This window comes from Barbus barbus (assembly GCF_936440315.1).
Source record: "Barbus barbus genome assembly, chromosome: 47".
NCBI lineage: Eukaryota > Metazoa > Chordata > Actinopteri > Cypriniformes > Cyprinidae > Barbus > Barbus barbus.
The window spans coordinates 13,116,577-13,138,248 of NC_136725.1; the positions used below are offsets into that span (position 1 = coordinate 13,116,577).

The 21,672-nt window shown below is 36.8% G+C and overlaps 3 protein-coding genes across 6 annotated transcripts in view; 1 reads left to right on the forward strand and 2 right to left on the reverse strand.

Moving 5' to 3' along the window:
• The first annotated feature begins 6,410 nt into the window (after positions 1–6,410).
• tlx3b (T cell leukemia homeobox 3b) lies at positions 6,411–11,627 on the forward strand. The gene is made up of 3 exons (XM_079410071.1): positions 6,411–7,105; positions 9,340–9,577; positions 10,495–11,627. Exons 1-3 carry the CDS (start codon positions 6,658–6,660, stop codon positions 10,706–10,708), a joined length of 900 nt encoding a protein of 299 aa, XP_079266197.1. The 5' UTR covers positions 6,411–6,657; the 3' UTR covers positions 10,709–11,627.
• Positions 11,628–13,034: 1,407 nt separating this feature from the next.
• Positions 13,035–18,046, reverse strand: npm1a (nucleophosmin 1a). 2 transcript variants are annotated; one of them, XM_079411081.1, is made up of 10 exons: positions 17,908–18,046; positions 16,726–16,808; positions 16,517–16,636; positions 16,306–16,399; positions 16,111–16,220; positions 15,979–16,025; positions 15,819–15,882; positions 15,530–15,733; positions 15,277–15,351; positions 13,035–13,999 (listed from the first exon to the last, which is right to left on the reverse strand). In XM_079411081.1, the coding sequence occupies exons 1-10, from the start codon at positions 17,945–17,947 to the stop codon at positions 13,958–13,960; spliced, it is 879 nt and encodes a 292-aa protein (XP_079267207.1). In that variant the 5' UTR covers positions 17,948–18,046; the 3' UTR covers positions 13,035–13,957. The 2 variants fall into 2 exon arrangements, with proteins under 2 accessions (XP_079267207.1, XP_079267208.1); XM_079411082.1 differs by having other exon boundaries at positions 15,979–16,022; positions 17,908–18,032.
• An 867-nt stretch (positions 18,047–18,913) lies between these two features.
• Positions 18,914–21,672, reverse strand: part of kcnip1b (Kv channel interacting protein 1 b) — a gene marked incomplete at its 5' end in the record, with an annotated part of 38,082 nt that continues 35,323 nt past the window's right edge. For all 3 annotated transcript variants that reach the window (XM_079411083.1, XM_079411085.1, XM_079411084.1), the window contains 6 exons: positions 18,914–20,054; positions 20,433–20,495; positions 20,879–20,983; positions 21,062–21,169; positions 21,265–21,335; positions 21,427–21,496. In XM_079411083.1, coding sequence (XP_079267209.1) covers positions 20,007–20,054; positions 20,433–20,495; positions 20,879–20,983; positions 21,062–21,169; positions 21,265–21,335; positions 21,427–21,496 — 465 coding nt within the window. In that variant the 3' untranslated portion in view covers positions 18,914–20,006. The remainder of the gene's footprint in view (positions 20,055–20,432; positions 20,496–20,878; positions 20,984–21,061; positions 21,170–21,264; positions 21,336–21,426; positions 21,497–21,672) is intronic.

Here is a 21,672-nt window from a genome sequence, read left to right on the forward strand (position 1 = left end):
GCAGGGAGACTGGTGGCTCAACAGCTTGCTCCACCCTGAGGGCCCAGCGTGCTGGGAGGAGCAGGGGCTGTAGCCTAGGCCTCTGCCAACGAGAGGGGCAGTAAGACTGGTGGCAGCTGGTCCGCGCTCCCTCCCCTCCCGCCGGCAGGCAGCAGGCAGGGTGAGAAGGTCAAAAGGCAGTCGTTAGGAAGACAAAGAGAGGCACAGCGACACACTGCATAATCGCCTTTTATTGAGTGCCTCTGACACGATTCACGGCGAGGCTGACACCGACGACACACACGCGCAAAACACACACACGCAGGAGCATGTACACACAGATATAGGCACATATGAAGACAAAAAAAACACAACGTAGATGTAATAAGGTTACAGTTAAGCAAAATAAACAATCTGGAGGTGATTAAGGAGTAAGAATTACCATCAAGTGTCCCAACAAAAGTTATTCTCCAAGGCAAAGAAGTCAGACTTTTTCAATGGTTCCTGCAGCTGCCCCCCTCAAACATGCACCCCTTACTCGTCTGCCCCGTCTCATCTGCCATTAAAGCGAAACAGAGCCACGCACTCAACCATCAGAACAGCGGTTCTGCTCTCCACATGCCACAGATCTGCCATCCCCTCCGGCACACACAGTGTCAGTCTACTTTCCATACGGCCATCACATCTGCCTGTTTTGATGTTGGCTTTACCTGCAAACCTGTTAGCAATGGATTGTGTATGGGGTCTGATTTGGTTATGTTTTATATAACATCCTGTAACTGTCCAAAGACTACCATTAATGTTTTTTTTTATTGATCCAGATGAGAATACCATGTTATTTAAATGTAAAGTATATATATATATATATATATATATATATATATATATATATGAAATAGACAACAAAATACTTTTAAATAAAAAATAAACAAATGTAAATATTGAAATTATATTAAATCATAAAATATATGAATGTTAAATAGGAAAATAATGTTATATAATAATTATTGTAAAATATATAAATTTCATTTCAATATTAAAATGATGCTAAATTAAACACATTTAATTTTATTAAATATCTTAATATTAAAGCATATATCACATTGTTATAAAATGTAATAATAAATACTTCAATGTACATAATATATATATATATATATATATATAAAACTTGCATGCCTTTATTAAAATGTCTATTATTATAAATTGTATATATTTTATAAAAAATGTCTATTATAAAAAGAGTTTGTTGTTCATTCAAGTCAGTGGCGTCTGGTGTTATTTTGGACCCCACCAACTTGCTTTGTATAGTTAAGAATATGTTATTTAAATCTAAAATAAATGCAAAAACAGATGTTAATATTAAAATCTAAATATAAGATACTACAAAATATGTTAACGTTACTTACATATTAATGGTAATAACTAAAACAACAACAACAACAATACAAATATTCATCTCATTTTGAAACAAATGCAACAAATTTTATTCTTTAGGATAAACAATTTGAGATTAAAATAATATTAAATCAATTACATTAAACATTCTATATAAATATCAAAGCATAAAATCATTGTTATAAAATTTAAGTACATATAATTAAATTAATGTGTAATAATAATAATAATAATAATAATAAAATATTTTGCTGTATAATAATACAAAACTTGTTTAGTTTGTGGATTATATGTGGGAATCTAGGCAGTACTGTTTTGTGTTACTGATAAAGCTCACCAAGACAGACAGAATGTGGAAATACTAAATGGCCATGGTGAAGCATTTACAAGACCGCAATCTTTGCATCACATCAAACAGAGTCCAGTCAAACACACACATCGAGAGGAGCACTTCTGATTGCGGCTCATTTCTCCACAGCGTGGTGTGTTAAACTCTCTCCATCTCTTCACTCAATGGAGCGTATCTCATCTGAACACTGAGCAATAATGAGGCACAGAGATGCACTTGTGTGTCTGTGTGAACCAAAGCGAGTGATCGAGAGAGCTCTGTAAGAGGAGGGGGAGAGAGAGGCTATCCATTTCCTCCCTGGGGCAACTCCTCTTTGGCTCTTTGTTGCTGAAATGCTCCCAGTGAGCAGGTTACACTAAAGCCTGCTCTATTGTCTTAAACAGCTGTGCGTTGCACGCTCTCTCTTTCTCTCTCTCTCTCTCTCTCTCTCTCTTGCTCATCTTTTTTTTCAGGTTCCTCAATCAGGGGCAGTTTTGAGATCTCTAAAAGCAAAAGCCTGTGGCAGTGCTCCCCCTTACCCAAATACACACAGAGATCTGCTTCTGTTTACAGTGTCCCACGGTAGGGGGTCTTTCCTGATTCAGCTCCTTTCTGATACTCCATATAGAGAATGCAGATAAATAGACTCATATTACCATACATTGCAGATTACTAATAAAAACAACAAGAAAAATGACAACAATAAGAAGCCGAGAACTATTAAGAATAATAATTATAGCTGATTGCATGCTGAATAAGAACAATAAGAAAAAAAATGTGCTGTTCTCTGGCATCTAAAAACAAATGTCTGCCTGCATTAATCTGTCTTGTATATTTCAACAGACAGACTGCTAAAATTATTCAGAAAAATGTATGTGTATTACAGTACAGTGGTCTTTTGTAAATTGTGGCAGACTGCTCATTTTGAAGGCTTATTTAATCATGCTGTGAAACTGTAAATCTATCAGTTGGATATTTGTGGGGACAAATACTGTAAATATGTGTGTATCTGCATTCAGAAGAAATACTTGAATAGCAAGTAATCTGATACTGAAAACTCTGATATGAATCAATTAGGGTATACAGGAAAGGGAAGTGTTAGTACCTAAGTTACTTGTAATTTGTTTGTGTGTGCTATATGTCTCATATGTTTAATAACATTCCATGTTTATCTTCGGCAAATTAAATATGTTTAGAAAGCTGCAAGGTATGTCTAAACTGTGTAAATTAATGTCAGGTATAAACAGTGCTGTTGTTACAAACTGTGGATTGCAATCATGTAGAAATGTACAATTTTGTGAATTATTCTATAATTTGTTGTGGTATTCAAATGTACTTGTTAATAAAATAATAATCACTATGCCATCACAACCCATTGCTTTCATTTCTAGATGTTTAGTTAAAATGTTAAACAAATAGAAAATGGTTTAATTGTGAACACATGCAATTGGAAACAATAATTCAAATGCATAAACAAATAATGTGTTTGCTGGTCTCGCTCACAATTTTGGCAAACAAATAGCTCCAAAAGACAGAACTAGTATAATCTTGATCAGTAGGTTTTCTTGTTTCCTTTATATCCTCCACACAAGTTTACACGTTTAAATATCATAGAAATATAATGAGGGGTTTAAAAATGGTCTAATGTGTTGTTGTTTTTTCCGGACACATATTAACTGCACAAAATAGGTCAGTGCAAAAATCCATTATAACTAAAATATTTTTACTGTCTTGCCACAAAAAAATGTTTTGATTTTTACGCAGAAATGCACACGTTCTACGGTTATACAAATGTATGGTGAATTCACTGTCCACCAAGAAAGAAAGAAAGAAAGAAAGAAAGAAAGAAAGAAAGAAAGAAAGAAAGAAAGAAAGAAAGAAAGAAAGAAAGAAAGCAAAAGGCGCAGATGACGCACCATGTAAACTAAATTAAAAGGAGTTCTATTACAGCCCAAGAATAATAAGCAAGAACAACAAGCAGAAAAACAAAGAAAAGCCATAAAGGACATTAGGCGCTGAGCTTTATATAACATTTGAGTGAATATTTCATGGGCAGAGAGATAGAGAGAGACTCTAAACTTTCATTAAGCAGGGTATTTCGCTGGGAGGGAATTTCGGCGCCTTTCACTTTTTCTTGGCTTTTATTGCAATAATACAGATATCTCTCTGGCTCCCAGCCCCTCCTCATTCAGCCCATTTCCTTCCCGCCGTCTCTCTCACTCTATGCTTTTTAAAATATAGTAATAAAAACATACTAGATCCTTTTTAAATGCACTATTACTTATCATGGTCTTTTCATATCGTAGCATCACAGGTGTTTTAAAGCCGCTATAAAAGTGCGTCATTTATTATTCAAAAGCAGCGTCGTCTTTTTGCATATTATCTGAGCGCTTTTATACTGCGGGCTGCCAGACTCCCATTTAAAATGTTCGGCAGAATTGATAACGGCAGACACGCGCAATAAAAACAGCGCCGGGGGCAGGGTGGCACGCGCACCCGCTCATATGCACATCCCGGTAATTACTCCAACAGTTCGCCAACCATTCCTTTATTTGCTCTTTGAGCGAGGGATTTCACGCTTTTAATTCAGTTTTCATCAATCTATTGATTCTCGGCTGCTAAATTGTTTGCACGGGTCAAAGATAAGAAGTGGGTCCGAGTTCTCCTCCAGCACTCTGCCAGGTGAAAGCGTTTGTGTCCCTCACAGAATCGGGATGTTTATGAGTGCATTTCATACCCACCTCCCAAAAAAGAAGAGATTAAATCATGGTTAAATTCAGACCAGAACTTTTAATTGATGTACAAAAATGTAAAATTTCACATTTATAGCGCTTTGGACAAACTTTTGGAACAAAACATAGCCTAGCTAAGCCTACTATTTTTATTGCACATAATAATAGGCTATCCAAGAAGACAAAAAGTAAAATATTTTTACTTCTTACGACAGGCTTTATTTTTTTACGCGCAATAGATATCTATTTTATTATTGAAGAAATCTTACTTGGATGCATCCATCTATCTATCTATCTATCTATCTATCTATCTATCTATCTATCTATCTATCTATCTATCTATCTATCTATCTATCTATCTATCTATCTATCTATCTATCTATCTATCTATCTCATCGAATGAGAGGAAAACATGTGGCATGATAAAAGCAAATAGGCTCAGAGCGAGTGACCATGGGTCAACGACGGGAATGACGTAAGCGTCTTCAGCCACTGGACGAGGGCCGAACTCCTGGGGGAACGAGGCTTTTTAGCGTCAGCACTCACTAATGGTCTATTAAAATATCAACTACTTCAAAGTAAACGGATTTGCTCCACACCAGCTCCCACCCCCTGAAGCTAATCAAACGCGGCGGCCAGGCCAAAAGAGCATAATCATTTTTACGTGGCAGATTACAAGGAACCACTTAGATCCGCTGTCAGAAGATCGGGTGTCCCAACACTCTCGATTAAATAAGCGCAAGGGAGTGCAGCTCTCCGAGCGCCAACAGTGCAGGCTCCTTTAGGCGCACAGAAACTGACGCTTTCCGGATGCAACAACTACAGAGCATCTAAAAATCACTGAAATGGTGCTGGGCCTATAAAGGACTCAATTCAGTAATGTTTTAGAAAATATTAAACAGAAACAAAATGATTTACTTTGGTTCAAGAACGCTTTAAAAAGTAAGCTGATGTCTGCATTATAACAAAATTATTAACTTGTGATGTCCAATGTTTAATGTTACCATTATTGTAGAATGATTGCCTACTCGGCCATAAATACACCGTCCCTAAATCGATTTAGAGAGACTTCAATTAATATTTTTCAGTCTATTTTTCCGTTTATTTTTATACCTTTTAGTCTGAATACCTTTCAGACTACGTTTAATATCGTAACATTCAGAAGTTAAAAAGAGCTTCAATTAACATGGTTTATATATATAAAAAAAAAATCTGGATTTTAATGCTTCTGTCATAAATAAGAATCCTAAACTTATTATTATTATTATTATTATTACCTTTTATGTTTTATTTCGGCTTGATGCGATATATAGCCTAATTTCATATGAACAACTACTTTCCAACTGCCCCATGGACAAAATAAATAAAAAGGATATTTAATTAGTTTTTTTCTAATAAAGCCGAGAACGAGTCTAAAGTTGATTGGCATATTAGAAAAAAAGGTTGAGGGCAGCTTTGAGGTCAAAAGCACTCTTCCAGTTGCTTAAGGCGATATATAAATTCGATTTTTTTTTTCTTAAAGCGTGAATTGATCATAAGTGTTTCTGATTTTAATATACGCCGATTAGAGTTTCTAATCCAGAAAGATTATTAAAATATTAAAGTCATGAAATTGTAAACTACATTCCTCGTCTCATCTCATATACGCTAACTAACTAATTTCTAATAAGATCCGTATGGTAATAGCCTAATACAATTGATGAGCACTTTATTTTCCACATGAAGCCACGGTAGAATCTCTATTAAATACTCAAGTATTTAAAAAGCCAGCGATGACGTGCTGATGTCAGCATGTCCATAATAAAGAGATACTTGACCAATACAGAAATTGGGGACTAAACGATCTGCATTTCAAAGAATGATGTCACAAAACGTGTTATGTTTTGTGACTTGTAACAAAATGAAAGCCAATAAGGAGAGGGAGATTGAGCACTGTCCAATCAGAGAAGAGAAGAGCCCAACGAGTTCCGCGCAGGGAGCCAGTGGAGAGAGAGAGTGCCAGAAATCTGCCAAGTCCTCGTGCCAAAAACTTTTCACCCACAGACCAATGCGTCCAAGCCATCCTATGTCAAGAATTGAATCTCGAGGAGTAATACATCACAAAGTAGCTATTACTAGGAATTCCCTCACTCATAGAGCTACAGTTTTCCATAGTACAATTCCAGGGCAGTCCGAAATTGTCTGTGGAATAAACTCACTGGAAAGCTACGGGAGGTGAGGATGGACCGAGCCCCAAGCTCCAGCCCAAGTGGCACCAGTCAAACATCACAACCTACCCAACATGAACCCATCAGTTTCGGCATCGACCAGATTCTCAGCGGCACCGATCAAGAGCCACAGCAGAACTCAAGCAGGAATAACTCCGAGAGCAGCAGCAGCGGCAGCGCGAGCGGAGGCAGTTATCATCTCGGCAGCCCAACAGGAGCGAGTGCAACGCCGTACACGACACTAACCGGTACTTTTCACGGTATCGCGGCTCCATATGAGGAGTCCAGTCCATACGGAGTGAACTTGACCCTTGCACCCGGAGGAGTGATTAGGGTCCCGGCTCACAGGCCCCTGGCCGCGGCCGTGCCTCCACCCATGGCCAGCGCGGTTCCCGGTCTTGGGAGCCTCAGTTTTCCCTGGATAGAGAACAGCCAGCGCTTCGCAAAGGACAGGTTTGCAGGTAAACGAATAGTCTTATTCTTTCGATCTGTTCCTTTCATTTTCTTACACGAATCCTCGTGGTTAAAGTTATCAGAATCAGGAAATGGTGAATTGTCTGAGTAACCAAACATCACTCAAGTTCACATTTGCGTCTTATAATAATTATAATTATGTTTAAAAATATTTGTTGTTTAAAATGTCAGTGGTCATGGAGTTTTGACAGTAAAAGTCAAGCAGACTTAGCCTCCAACTTATGAAATGTAAAAACATACTAATTTCTAACACAATATAGGCTACTGGTGTTTTTTTCTTCTTCCTGTTTTAAATATATTTATCTTTAATTCTGTATCATTTATTTATTTTTTTATAGGACGGCATAATTATGGGAGAAGAATTACCCCCCCCCCCCCCCCCCCCCCCCAAAAAAAAAATAATAAAAATAAAATAAAAAAGACAAAACAAAAAACACTCAAGCTATGAGTTGGTTACACGCTATAATAACATAACTTTAGCAATAACTTTAGGCCTAGGCTACGATGTTATGTGATGCTTTAGTTATCATTAAAGTAGCCTTTAAATAGCCTAATTAGTCAATACATGTTATTATAGCCTATATCCATATGAACGCACCACAGATTACTTAAATAGAGAAGCCTATAAAATGTCTTTGCGAGTTATCGCAATAGAAATGTACGCTATTGCCCCAAAATAGGATAACGCACTTTTAATCATTTGCCATTTCAGTTGTGCTAATTGTGATGCTGTTGCATGTGTGCTCGTGAAAGAATAAAAGGATGAATTGGTGGAGGTTTCAATACAATAAATTTTAGACAGTATGTCTGGGAAACGTGATCCTGCTGTTTCCATAAAGAGCCGGCAGATGAATGGATGCTGCTGAGGAGCTCGTTTTAGTTTTATTTGACCTTGAAGAGCGTGAAACACCTGTGCCGGTTATGGGCGAAATTAAATGAAAAGGCCGATAGAAAGTCAACACCTCACAATGTTCAGCTTAGGTCAACAGCGCGAGCAAGCAAAAAAAAAAAAAAAAAAAAAAATGTTTTTGTTGTTTGCATGATTTTGCTTTATATTTAAGCTTATTGGACGTGCAAAAACACATATCTGAATAATTGTGTAATAACTGAAATCATCGCGTTTTTTAGATTAACCAGATTCAATTATACATGCCTATTTTATTTTATTTTTTCAAATATGTATTGAACATCTACCAAGCGGGCTACATAAATAAATGAGAATAGTTTAACCGCTCTTTTGCATATGAATATAAACTCTAACAATTCAGAGCTGCCACATAGATCAGCAGCTTTCTTTATTCTGGGGTAAATGCGAACGCTGTGCTATTAGAAAGACATATCAATATTTCACCAGCTTTAATTATTGCCACCTATAGCTGCGGTAACAGGCGCTCTCTGCTGCTCTCTGTGTTTTGGATAATAAATAAATGAACAATATAGGTAATTACTGTCATTAGGAGAACAGCTGCTGTTTGTATTTGATGCAACATTAATAGGATATGTTTTGTGTGATTTTATTGTACAGTTTATATGTAACCTGAGTAACAGGCCTCTCAACAAATCCTAAGAGCATCAGCAATCCATCTATTTATGAGGGGTTTTAGTATTTATCAATCAATAATATAAAGTCTAACTTCACATCTAAAAGGTATAGTGCCTGAAGGCATGGAGTAAATTTATAATGATGAGGAGCAGAGTTTTCCTTTGACTCAGCAAGAGTTAGAAACTTCGGCTGATTAATGTAGCACAGAATTACACAAACCTTTAAGTGAAAGCTGGCTTAATGTGCAAAAAGCAACTTACGTCTTAACTGTCATTAAGTAACTTCATAAAATAAAAAAAAACAATTTTCTTTATCAATTATTATATGGAAAAAAATTCCTTGATTCTAAAAATGTGCAGTGCATCCCATTTTTTTTGTGGGCTTGGACAGTCTGTCTTTAGAACATTTAAATGCATTTAAAATATACTCTAATACTGCAAAAACAACAGAAATATTTTACAATGTAGGCATACAAACTACTAGGTATATTATATCTAAAAAAAGATCACATTAATAACAAAAAAGATTTTAATTCTTGAAAAGGCAGATTCCAATTTTGTCTTTTTCTACTAAGAAAAATTATTTAGTGTGACAGAAGGAGGTCAATAAGCTGTGTGTCAGACTCTTCATGACTTACCTCATCTCTCACTGGTTTTTCCTTCCTTCTTGATACTACAGCAGCCCTGACGCCTTTCACTGTGGCTCGGCGTATTGGTCACCCGTACCAGAACCGCACACCACCGAAGAGAAAGAAACCCCGTACATCTTTCTCTCGAGTGCAGATCTGTGAGCTGGAGAAGCGCTTCCACAGACAAAAATACCTGGCCAGCGCCGAACGAGCAGCTTTGGCTAAAACTCTGAAAATGACAGATGCCCAGGTCAAAACCTGGTTTCAAAACCGCAGGACCAAGTGGAGGTGAGACAGAGAAAGAAAGGGAGATATATTCTAACGGAAAATGTTGAGAAAAATGGTGAAAAACTCAAGTGTGATCACATATGAGGAACAAAGCCACAAGAACGCCACACTAGACTATATTTCCATTGCATGTCTTTTTTTCCCCCTCTAAACGTTTGTCTGGACATTGATAATGTCTAATAGCACACTGTGAAGTAGGTATCCGGGTTGTTTTAATACTGTAACATGGTTTTAGCCAGAGTTGTAAACAGGCAACAGAAATTATTGGAATGATAGAAATATTTACTTGATAAAATTTCAAGCCTGGACATAAAATTATTAAACAGACTGAAATGTATATTTCAACTGCCCTATTGAAAACCTTTTAAACGTGTGTGTGTGTGTGTGTGTGTGTATATGTATATATATAGACTAACCACATAGTGTCTGTAATTACCTGAAATCACTTTTCATATTTGACCTACTAACGGCCATGATACCTGTAAGAATTAATGGGAAAATAATGGTGTTGTCAAGAAGAAACATGAATTATTAACTAAGGCAAACACACTAATGACATACCACACTTTGGAGAAGAGGATGGGCTGCTTGAACATTACACAAATTTAATGTTTAAACTGATGTTTGAACTGGATATTTACCTCAATTAATCAATTACATCTCCACACAAATTCACAAAATTTCACACACTTATATCCAAATCCATATGTTGGTAAAATGTTCTCACAGTTAGTGATTTGTTGCTCAAAGATCACCCTGTCTTCTTATAGCCTTGCTGTATGTAGTTCATTTCACCCTGCGATTCATTGTTTGCACTGAATATCTGAGGTAAATGTGCACATGAGCAAGTTTGTGGCAAATGTAAAACTTCCACTTCTCTAATTTTCTTTATATCTTTTCCCTTCTTCTCATGTCAGACGGCAGACGGCAGAAGAGAGGGAGGCAGAGCGTCAGCAGGCCAACCGGCTGATGATTCAACTCCAGCACGATGTCTTTCAGAAATCTTTGACTGATTCAGTTCCAACAGACCCGCTCTGCATCCACAACTCATCACTGTTCGCCCTGCAGAACCTACAGCCTTGGGCGAGCGAAGAGAGCGGCAAGCTAGGGGGAGTGACTGCGCTCGTATGAGTACCAGAACTCAAGAAGCAAATGACATTCTCGCACTTTTTTGATGGACTGGGATGTTGGTTGACCTCATCTCCATCCTAAAAGACTATTCCATTCCACAAAAAAGTGTAAACTAATATTGGCCATCCTACAGTGAGCAAACCCATACAAATAAAACGGTTCTGCGTCGTACGAGCCTCTGCAGAATAAATTAAGTCCGTTTTCTGTGGTGTGTCTGTGCGTAGAGACTAATATCCCCATAAGGGTGTTTCATTGACTTGTGCAATGACTTGTAGAATGGAACAGGCCATCTCAGCTGACCCTTTTACAGATCCTCTGATCTTCTCCTCCACCCTTTCATTTGTCCTTCTGCCCCCCTGTGTAATTTCTCCTCCACTCAGAGCTGTAGAATACAGGATTAATGCAGAAGAGGGAAGTAACAATGAATTAATTATTTATAATGTGAGTTGCACAACCTAAAATGCCCCCAATCTGGCCATTTGTGAAAATAAAAGGACACAAAGACGCACAAATAGACACACTTTTCCCTTTTTGTCAGGCATGGGTTTGCATATTTTTTTTTTTTGGGGTTCAAAGGATAACCAGCTACTTTTAAATTTTTTTATTTTATGAAACTACATCCTGATTATTTGAGAAATCGCATGAAGCGTTCAAAAGAGAGGCGTATGACATTGTACGGGGTGGTTGCAATTTATTTTATCTGTTAGATTTATTCAGCAGTGACTCCAAACGCCGCTCCTCAGAATCATGCTTCGATGGTTGAATGCTGCGTGTCAGAGGGAAAGAACAATTTCAGACGAAATAAGGGTTTGTTAGATGATGTAGGTGTGCTGTTGCATCCCAAACTCTGTATTATACTTTGTATTTGATAAATATGTAAATAGCAAACAAAAAGTAATAAACATTCTGTTTTGGCATTAACACAAAAGGTGTGCTTTGGTTAATTTCTTATTCCCCTAATGTTTTTTTTTTTTTTTTTAAGAAGAGGCGTTTTCCAAATCCCTAAGCAGCACTGTTCGCTATAGTAATGTGTTGCTTTCAGAGGTCCTACCACTGTTCTACACAACTTGATCGACAAATAAACACTGAGTCCTGGTAGTTGCTTGCAGTCGATTATGCCTGCCACAGCAAAGAAGCACTTATGTCCTCAAGCAGATAAATGCGGGATCCTGTGGGACCATAAAAATGCCTTTATGCCCACTGCAACCAACTCCCTCCTCCCAAAGTGCTGACTCTCAGGAACTGACCTGTTTTAAAGGCCTGGGTGGGGGGTAAATGGAGGGGTGTCCATTATAAAGTGATTTAACAGACTCCTTACATTATGATGCTGTCAATGCCTCCGCAGGGTGAACCTGTGGAGTTCTGCCACAGCTCTTTGTGGACAGATGGTTAGTAGTGGCCCGTGCTGTGCCAGGCCCGCTTTGACTGGAGAGGGTGAGGTGATGTGTACGTTAGAGTCGGGGTCATCTGAGAAAGCCTTCGGTAAAATAGACTCAATGCTCAAGATAATTTACACAGGAAGTATTCCTGGCTCCTTTCCACATCCACAGCAATGACATCACTTCTACAGTTGCTCAACTACAAGTGATTTGTAAAGCGTGGTGTTTTAACGCCCTCTGCTGGCTATTAAGTACAAGTGGTCCTCTGTCAGTCTACACCCGCGAACTCGCAACGAAAAATGGAATATAGGGTATTAAAGGTCTGATACAAAATAAACGTAACATATAAATACATTAAAATAATCAAACTTGTTTAAAATGCTAAAAAGGTGTAGAATAGTTTTCGAAAATATAGCCTAGGAAACCTGTGGAACCACAGCAACCTGACAATGTTGATAGAGAACTCTTAAACTATTTATAACTCTTTGTGAATCTAAAAAATAGAATTTATTTGATAGAAGCAAACAGAGCTGGGTAGATTACTTAGGCCTACAAATTGTAGTCTGTTACCGATTCCAAATTACATGACACAAATTGTAGCCTAGTTAGTAATGTAATCCGTTACATTACACATGCTAATCTAATCAGACTACTTTTTGATTACTTTTGACCTAACTTGTTTATCGCATCGATTTAAATAGGATAATTTACATAATAAGAGTACATTATGTAATCTTTTTTTTGCTACTGTGTGAATTAAGTAATCATTAAAAAAGTAACTGCAGTCTTGATTACGAGTATTTTAAAATGTAATTTAATCTAATTACAAGTACTTCATTTTTGGAATCTGATTACGTAATCCAGATTACAAGTAATCAGTTACTAGCTCAGCTCTGGAACCTTGAGATCAGATCAAACATTTCTGAATGAAAGACAACAAGGCAAAGCAATCTACAATTTTTTTTGTGTGAAAACAACAAAGGCAGGTTTTTTTTCAACTGGTCCTGAGGTAATGTTAAAATTCACAAATCTCTATACAAACAAATCGAGGATAAAGTAAAGTTTAAGTGGGGGTTAACAGTCAAGATAAAAGAAAACAGTCCTGACTTCTCCAAGAGGGATTTTATAAGCCATATTAAATGGGTTAACACTTGTGTAATATAAACTTCATTTGCATTTAAACAGATTCAACCAAGTCGAAAAAAGTGAACCACCTCTGAATTGTAGTCCACAGATTACGAGTTCTGAGATTTATCTGCACAGACTGTGACATTAACAGTATACATTCTTGACATTTGGATTTCTTACAGTTAACCAATCAATCCCAAACATACAGTACATCCCACCTTCTAGCAGGTTACAAGATATTGACAATTTCAAAAATAACATGAACTTCTGAATTCATCACTGATACCATTCTGAAACCTAATAATCATGCATTGCAAATCAGGTCAAGTTGTTCAAGATTTCAGTAAACTGACTTCTCAGGTGCATCTCTAATCAGAATGCCATATACAAACTTCCATGTAATTTTAAAGAAACAATGGACGGGTGGTCAACAAATCTCCATAAATTACAGGGTTGAAATCTTCTGCTCAGACTCTCATTTAAGCAACTAGGCTGCCAAAAGAAGGCCACACTCCATGGACATGACAACACCATAGGGGTGAGGAGAGGCCAGATTGCAAAGGATGAAAAAGCTCATGTTCTGAGTAAAGTCTTTTCAGGGAATGGCACGGATTTGACATAAAAACCGAAGAGTATGGGGACGAACTTAAAACTGCAGGTAACAAAAAGTAAAATCATGGTCAAAAAAGAAAAAAAAAGGGAGCGCCTAATAATTTAAGCAAAACAAAAGATGGTTTTGCTCTTATTGTACACTCTGTCTCCACTTCCAGAGCTCCTCGATTACCTTTGGGGAAAAAAAACAAAACAGAAGTACAGGTAAGACCTTCATTCATGACGGTTCCTAATATGTTCCTTAAGCTAGCATCTATTAATTTATTATAAATGATTCTAGCATACAATGACTTGAATATACCTCTTTGATGATTAAAGGGTTAGTTCACCCAAAAACGCAAATTCTCTCATGTTTTACTCACCCTTGAGCTATCCTCGGTGTATATGACTTTCTTCATTCAGACGAATCCAATCGGAGTTATATTAAAAATTGTCCTTGCGGTTATTGCAGTGGGTGGGCGTTTCCCTTTAACAGTCCAAAACACGTTAAATAAAGCGTGCCTCACACAGTTTAAATAAAGCCCTCCTGTAGTGATTCCATGCGTTTTTGTAAGAAAAATATCCATATTTCGAACACTTTTCTCTCACTTCTGCTGACTGTTGTATGTGGAAGGCGTTCCGGCAGATGACGTAGGACGTATGAGTCACGCACGCACGTCTGAGATATGCTAGTCTCACGAGTTTGTTGACCGGAGCAAATAAAGCAAAAGGAAAACCAGTCTCCTCTTGGATTATGTCAAAAGCCCCCGACATTTATCTTTACAAATATTCGGTTTGTACTTCTAATTCATGACCGGCGTTTTGTTCTCTCTCCACGTTCACTAATCACGCAATGCTGACGTCCTACGTGTTTATGTTTGAAATATGGATATTTTTCTTACATAAATGCATGGATTCGCTACAGGAGGCCTTTATTCACCCCCCCAGAGCTGTGGGAGGCACATTTCATTACGGACGCACTCACTTTATTTAACGTGTTTGGGACTCTTGAACAGAAACACCTGCCCACTGCAATAATAGAGCTTAGAAGTGCCAGGACAATTTTTAATATAACTGATTGGATTCATCTGAAAGAAGAAAGTCATATACACCTAGGATGGCTTGAGGGTGAGTAAATAACAGGCTAATTTTCATTTTTGGGTGAACTGACCCTTTAACATATTTTTACTTTCATTTATTTTAAACATCTGGTGGCCAAAAAACCAGGGTGTCCTATCATAATGAATATCATTAAAGCATTATTTCTTAGACAAAAAGCAATGAAGCAGTTTTCTTAACTTCATGAAAAACTACTGTATGCAAATCTAAATTTGCAGGGATTGATAAACAAAGAAAACGTGTCTTAGATGTTCTTTTTTTCCCCTCACTGGCAAACATCAATATCAAAACACAACATGACACAAGAAAAATGACGTGACATACTGACGACGACGGCGTCAGTGCACATACCTTTGCGTCAGTGACTTTTAAGCCGTGCTTTATGAAGTTCTCAAACTTTGGCTGTAATTTTGGCAATGCTATACCCTGAAAAAACAAACAAAAAAACATGAGTGCTATTTTCTGGTATGACACCCCCCCATTTTCAATAATATCATGCACAAATCACACTTTTCCCCCGAAGCATAGAAGGATGATAGTTTCTTACGACATGCAAACACATATTGTGACTTCATATGCAGAGAGGATGCAAAAGAAAACATACCTTTTCTACACTCGCCATAATCTTGGCTTTGATCTCTGGGACAGTGAAAGCCCGTGGTGTCTGTGGTGTTTTGGGCGACTGTGTTTTCTTGTCATCCTTTTTGTTCTTTTCAGGAGTCTTGCTCTGTTGTTTAGCAGGCGTCTTGGGCTTAGGTCCCTTTCCGTTCTGTGCAGGGGTCTGTGGTTTGGATGGTGCCTTCTTTTCCTGACAGAACAATTGGGAAAATAAGCATGTCTGACCACAGTTTTAAACATTCTACAAGATGTAGGTCCTGATTAACTAATTTCACCTTCACAGGAGAGTCTTCTTCACTTTCCTCCTCATCATCTTCATCCTCCTCATCATCATCATCTCTGGAAGGTAAAATGTTAATATTTAATTGACTAAATTTTGAAATACTATTTCTAAAATACCTATGACTTTACATAGATGGCAAAGACAACACGTACTCATCATCATCATCATCATCGTCCTCCTCATCCAACTTCATTTTCTTCTATGAGAGAAAGTTGGTTAGAGAATGAGCCACAAAATTACACATATATATTAATGAAAGGACCTCGATTCATTCCAGAACTTACTGAAGGCTTCTGAGTCACTGATGCTGGCCTCTTCTTAGCTGTTGTCAATGTCTCCTCTTCTTCTTCTTCCTCCTCCTCTTCTTCATCAAAGGACTGGTCTCCTCCCATGACTGAAAGAAAAGTACCAATAAGAAATTCCTGAAAGTTTCCAAAATCACAAAAAATCATACACTTCAAGTATTATGAAGTACTCACTAATGAGATGCTGTCCACTAATGTGAACTGGACCAGAACCAGAGCGTAGGCGGAACACAACAGGTGGAGTGATCTCAAACCCACCCAAACACACCTGCGATACAAACACATCTTTAGTTAAAATCAACAAGAGCAATTCAAGGAGATCAACTCAAGTGTACCCAAAAGATGTGTGAAATGACATTGCTCAATGGATGGACATTCTACTTACACTGGGGAGAGTGGAGGGCTTGAGTGTGGCCAGAACCGCTTTGACCTTCTGACCCTCTGAATCTTGCCCTTCGATCTCCACAACGTTCAGTTCATCTTTTGTTGTGGGATCAATGCAGGCCTGTAACAATTAACAAATAAGCAAATGCCTTCTAGGAGAAATTTAAATGTTGATAAAAATTGGAGGACCATTTCAAAAAGGCCACGTACCATTCTGATTGATAACTGATGATCATAATCATCATCATCCTCTGGATTAAAAGTGACCTCCTTGCCTGCCTTGAGCTCACAACCTATAAAAACAAACAAGTGTATTTAAAAAAGCATTAATTCGAGCAATTCTCTCTTCAAACCAATTAAGTGATTCATTTACTTTGGCACGTGGTCCCTAACACGGATCTTGGATTAAATAGGAGTCAGTGAACCGCATTGTCTGATTCAATCCATTGAAATGATCTGGCTCCAAAGAACGATTCGTTCATGTTCATTTTTATAGCCTGCAGTGCATTTCACTCTGCATCGTTTTTAGAGAATAGTGTTTAAAATCGCGTGTTACCGCAACACAACTAACAATGCAGCCAACGGTTTCACGTGGATGCAAGTAACTACACGTGGCAAGTAAGTAACATTCATGTTGATATTTTAATTTACTTCTAAAGACCTGACAGTGTCGTCAAAATGTTTAAACCAGAATTGCGTTTCCATTGTAATAGGTTTCAAATGCCGTTAGCATTGGTATCATTTGAGCAAAAGACTTGGTGTGTCTGTTAAGAAAACGAAACTAAGAAAAAAAAACAGTACTTATGTAACGGTGCCCTCCATTACACTTAATTAGTATATATTTGACTTATCACATATAACAAAGAATATACATTTAAGTTGCATGCTATTCAAACACGTGTAGCACATTGACGCCATTTTGGAGCGCCAGGACCAGTGCACGTGTTTAGAGAGCGCGTGCAGGGAGACACGGGTTCGTCTCGTTGCTTTAAAATGTTCAATTTAGAAGTTTATTTTGAATTTGTCTATAAAGGCTAGAACAAACATAAATCGGTCTCCGGTTAATTGCTGACTACCACTATGTGAATAATGTAGTGCTAACCGATTAGCTAGTGCGAATTCATGCTCTACACGTGGGGTTTAATGTCACTCCACATCGAGCCATTTAATAACGATATTACGTTGTATTTATACCAGTTAACACATCAACACGTGCTAGTAAGCAATTTAAGTCTGACAATATAACTTAGGGTAACGTTAGTTGGCTGGCAACTACACTAAGCCATGCTTAGTCTGCGTAATATACTAGTGCCACGTTTACGTACTATACGTGTGATCTAATAGACTATATGACATGAACGGCTCAATATAAGTATTTAACTCATTACATACCGTACAGGAAGGTTTGGGGACCCATTTGCTCGAGATCCATCTCCGTAGGCTATGTGAGTGTGCGTAGACTGAACTGTGCCGTGCGCTCGAGTGCAGGGTGGACACACTAACCCACATTCAGTATATCACGCCCATTACTGGGACGCTCTTCCTGCCCAGCCAATGAATCCGCTCCACAGACAGAGTATCACGGAGTTTGGGGTCGGATTGATATGTGCTGTAGAACATGACATTTATCCAGTTAAGCGTGTCTTGGAAAGATTTAAATGAAATGTATTACTCTCGCGAATTGGGTGCATTGGAAACAGAAATACACTGTAAAAATGAATTTTCGAATTAAAACAAAATATTATTGGAGTACATTTTACAAGAACATATTTTAGGCTCTCCTTCCAAATTTCACGTCTAATTCAATGTGCTAATTTCCGTTTCCTAGTAGTTGGTTATGAAATTTACTGGCAATTTCTGAGTGAAAATTGTTTCAAACTAAATCCTACACATTTATTTATACATGCATACATCTATATATCCTACACGTATTGTTTTATACATAGCCTACACACACACATATATATATATATATATATTATACACACACACACAACTATAGGCCTATAAATTAGGAAGCATTTTTGTTAAAATACATAAATAAATAGAGATGATTTATGTTGCTTCACTTACTATACATTATTACATACTAGTGAGTCAGGTTTTTCTTTGCTGTTGTGGTGCATCCATTTTTTTTTTATAATCGACTATAGTTGAGAACCACTTATCTGTTCTGTTGTTTATATAGCAAAGCAAGCAGTGAAACATTTTTAATATAATGGTTACATAAATGATTAACATTAAACATAATGAATTTAAGGCATCATTGTCCAGTTTTTAAATAATAATAATACACAATAAAATGATGCCATTCATACACTACTGGCACCTAGCTAAAAATAATAATAACCCAACAGTCTTTGGCGTATAAACAGTGAAATAAGAAAACACAGCTGAATGCTATTCCACAAATGTTTTTAATCAGTTTCGACTGAGATTTGAATTGCACAGAATACTTCATTATCACAGTTTGTATCTGCCTCATTGGACATGTCTTCATGTGGCACCGTACTTGCAAGTATATACATAGCTTATATGTCCTACGACTGACCCTGACCCATAAATAATAATCATTTTTCTTTATTTCATGTGATTTTTATCTGGGGGTTTTCTCCCTCTTACAAATACTGTCTTGTCCTTCTTGAAACTCTGCAGATGTATCTGGGGACAGAAGGGTATCCAGGGACTAGATTGTCACTTGTTGGGTTTGAATACAGTTGTGATTTTGTAGTTTCCTTAATACTTACTTTCATACTTGGATACACACATTTAACTTCTGTCCCAGCTTATTCACTATATATGATCTGGTGGGCAAAAATGGCCTGGAAAATACTGACACAGACATACATTAAGTGGGCGGACTGGAAACTGCAATTACTAACAAACAACGCTGACAACACAAGACAGAATCAACATCAAATTAAGTATCCTTTAAACTCTATGTCATAGATAATAAATAAATCATAAAATTAGATATTTTTAAGGCCAGCATTATTTTCAAGCAACTCATAGGGAACACTGGTTTTTCTCATGCAAGCTTTTTTGGCAAAGAAAGCAAGCAAAGGAGGCTGTAGTTCCTCCTGGATGCAGTTCCAGTACACCAAATGTAGAGTCCTGAGCTCTAGGGTCAACAAATGAAAAACGTTTGAGAGTAGCTTTCTTTTTTTCGTTGGGAAGACGGATGTTGATCATCACCACCTGTCAGGAAATGCACAATGCATTTCAAACATTTGTAGTCTTCCGTGGCTGGATCATAGTGGATTCTGGGCTGGCAATTTCCCAAAACACCAACAAGAAAAGACACTGAATATATTACAAGGTTTGAATAGAGAGAGGAAAACAAAGCCCACAGACTCTCATTCCTCTCAGGCCATTATATTCCCCCAGAACTCAGTTCAGTGAAATATAGCAAATATATATTTAAATGTAAAATCCCTTTTGCGTTCTGTTTCCCACTCTCTGTTTTGTTCTCTTCTTCTGGTGGAGCTTCTCTACATTACATTTTCAAAGAGCTGCATGGATCTCATCATGTTTTCATCCTGGTGAAAAAAAAGAGAGAAACTTTTAGATGTAATTCATCAGTTTGACCACACAGAGGCAGTAGAATCTTTTTGGTCAAACTTGATCTTGACTTCTTTTATTTTATTAAATACACCAGTATGTGGCTTTTTCCACATAAAGGAGAAAGAATTACATTTAGAATGTAAAATTACCCTTCTACCTGACAGATGTCACTGAAACAAACAATCAGGCTCTGTAAACAGTAAAAGGCTCTGAGAGTAACAGGTTTTGAGCCATTAATTACTTTGCATGTTTAAGATTGCTGACATATCTTTAGGAGGTGGGGTTTGGAGAAAGGGGCGTGGCAAATTCACCAAAAGACAAAGGCAGATGTAAATAAAACGATATAAACATACCTCCTGACAGGCAAGCACAAACTCCTCCAATGTTACAACTCCATCTTTGTTTTTGTCCATTTTCTGTAGGAGAGAGAAAATTTATTTGGATTGCTCTGGCATTTTTTGCCGTAAAATGGGAATTGCTATGGATAACTATTCAAACACGTTTTATCCCCAAATCAAAAGAAATGGATAAATCAACAATAAAATGAAGTATATTTAGCCACATAATTTGATGAGAATCACCATTGAAAAAAAAAAAAAAAAAAAAAAAAAAATATATATATATATATATATATATATATATATATATATATATATATATATATATATATATATATATATATATATATATATATATATATATATATATATATATATATATATTTGAATGAATATAATTATTATTTTTTTTTCATTTTGTTGCAAAATGTCACCTAAATGAAAAATGTCTTATTACTGACCTCAAAGAAGTTATCCACATGCTGCTTTGGTACATCCCCTTTTAAAGCCGGATACGTGTACTTCCCCATCATGTCATAGATGGCCCTCACTATCTCTGTCATTTCCTGTGAGGTACATGAAGACTGAGTGACCTATTGAATTAAGTTATGTTAATTATGACTGCCTCTTTAAATATGATATACCTCTTTATTGATAAATCCATCTTTGTTAATGTCATAGAGATGAAATGTCCATTCCAGTTTATCTCTGACCGTCCCCCGCAGTAGAGTAGAAAGTCCAATCACAAAGTCCTGAGAGAAAGACAGAAAAAATATAATTAATGTGATGTCTCTGAAATCTGTATTTTTTTTTAATGCTGTGCCAGGAGTCCACAATTTCTTCATACCTCAAACTTTATGGATCCATTATTTCTGGTGTCAAATGCATTGAAGAGATAATGTGCATATGTGCTGGCATCTGGTACAGAAGACACCAGATGAAAACATTAGACACTTTGATTATCTAAAATTTATTTTAAATTTAAGGATTTCTCTCTTTTTTTTAGTACCTCCATGTGGAAAAAACTGTGCATAAATGTGTTTAAATGTCTCCTCATTCACTACTCCACTTGGACACTCCTGAGAGAGAAAAAATAAATAAAATATATATATATATATATATTATATTGTAAACACATTGGCTTGATGCCCATAGCAGTAATTTGATTATTTAAATAATTAATATAATAATTGTATTTAAATATCTTTTGTAATATTATAATAATATATATATATTTTTTCAATACATTTTTAAT

Bases quoted from the DNA above. Each gene is read 5' to 3' on its own strand.
- npm1a (XM_079411081.1), bottom strand. From the start codon at position 17,947: ATGGATCTCGAGCAAATGGGTCCCCAAACCTTCCTGTACG. The intron at 16,026-16,110 runs GTAAGTTCTGGA...TTTCTCTCATAG, and splicing joins CAGTGACTCAGAAGCCTTCA to AAGAAAATGAAGTTGGATGA. The intron at 15,883-15,978 runs GTACGTGTTGTC...TTTACCTTCCAG, and splicing joins GATGATGATGATGATGATGA to AGATGATGATGATGAGGAGG.
- tlx3b (XM_079410071.1), top strand. From the start codon at position 6,658: ATGGACCGAGCCCCAAGCTCCAGCCCAAGTGGCACCAGTCAAACATCA. The intron at 7,106-9,339 runs GTAAACGAATAG...TTGATACTACAG, and splicing joins CGCAAAGGACAGGTTTGCAG to CAGCCCTGACGCCTTTCACT. The intron at 9,578-10,494 runs GTGAGACAGAGA...TTCTCATGTCAG, and splicing joins AACCGCAGGACCAAGTGGAG to ACGGCAGACGGCAGAAGAGA.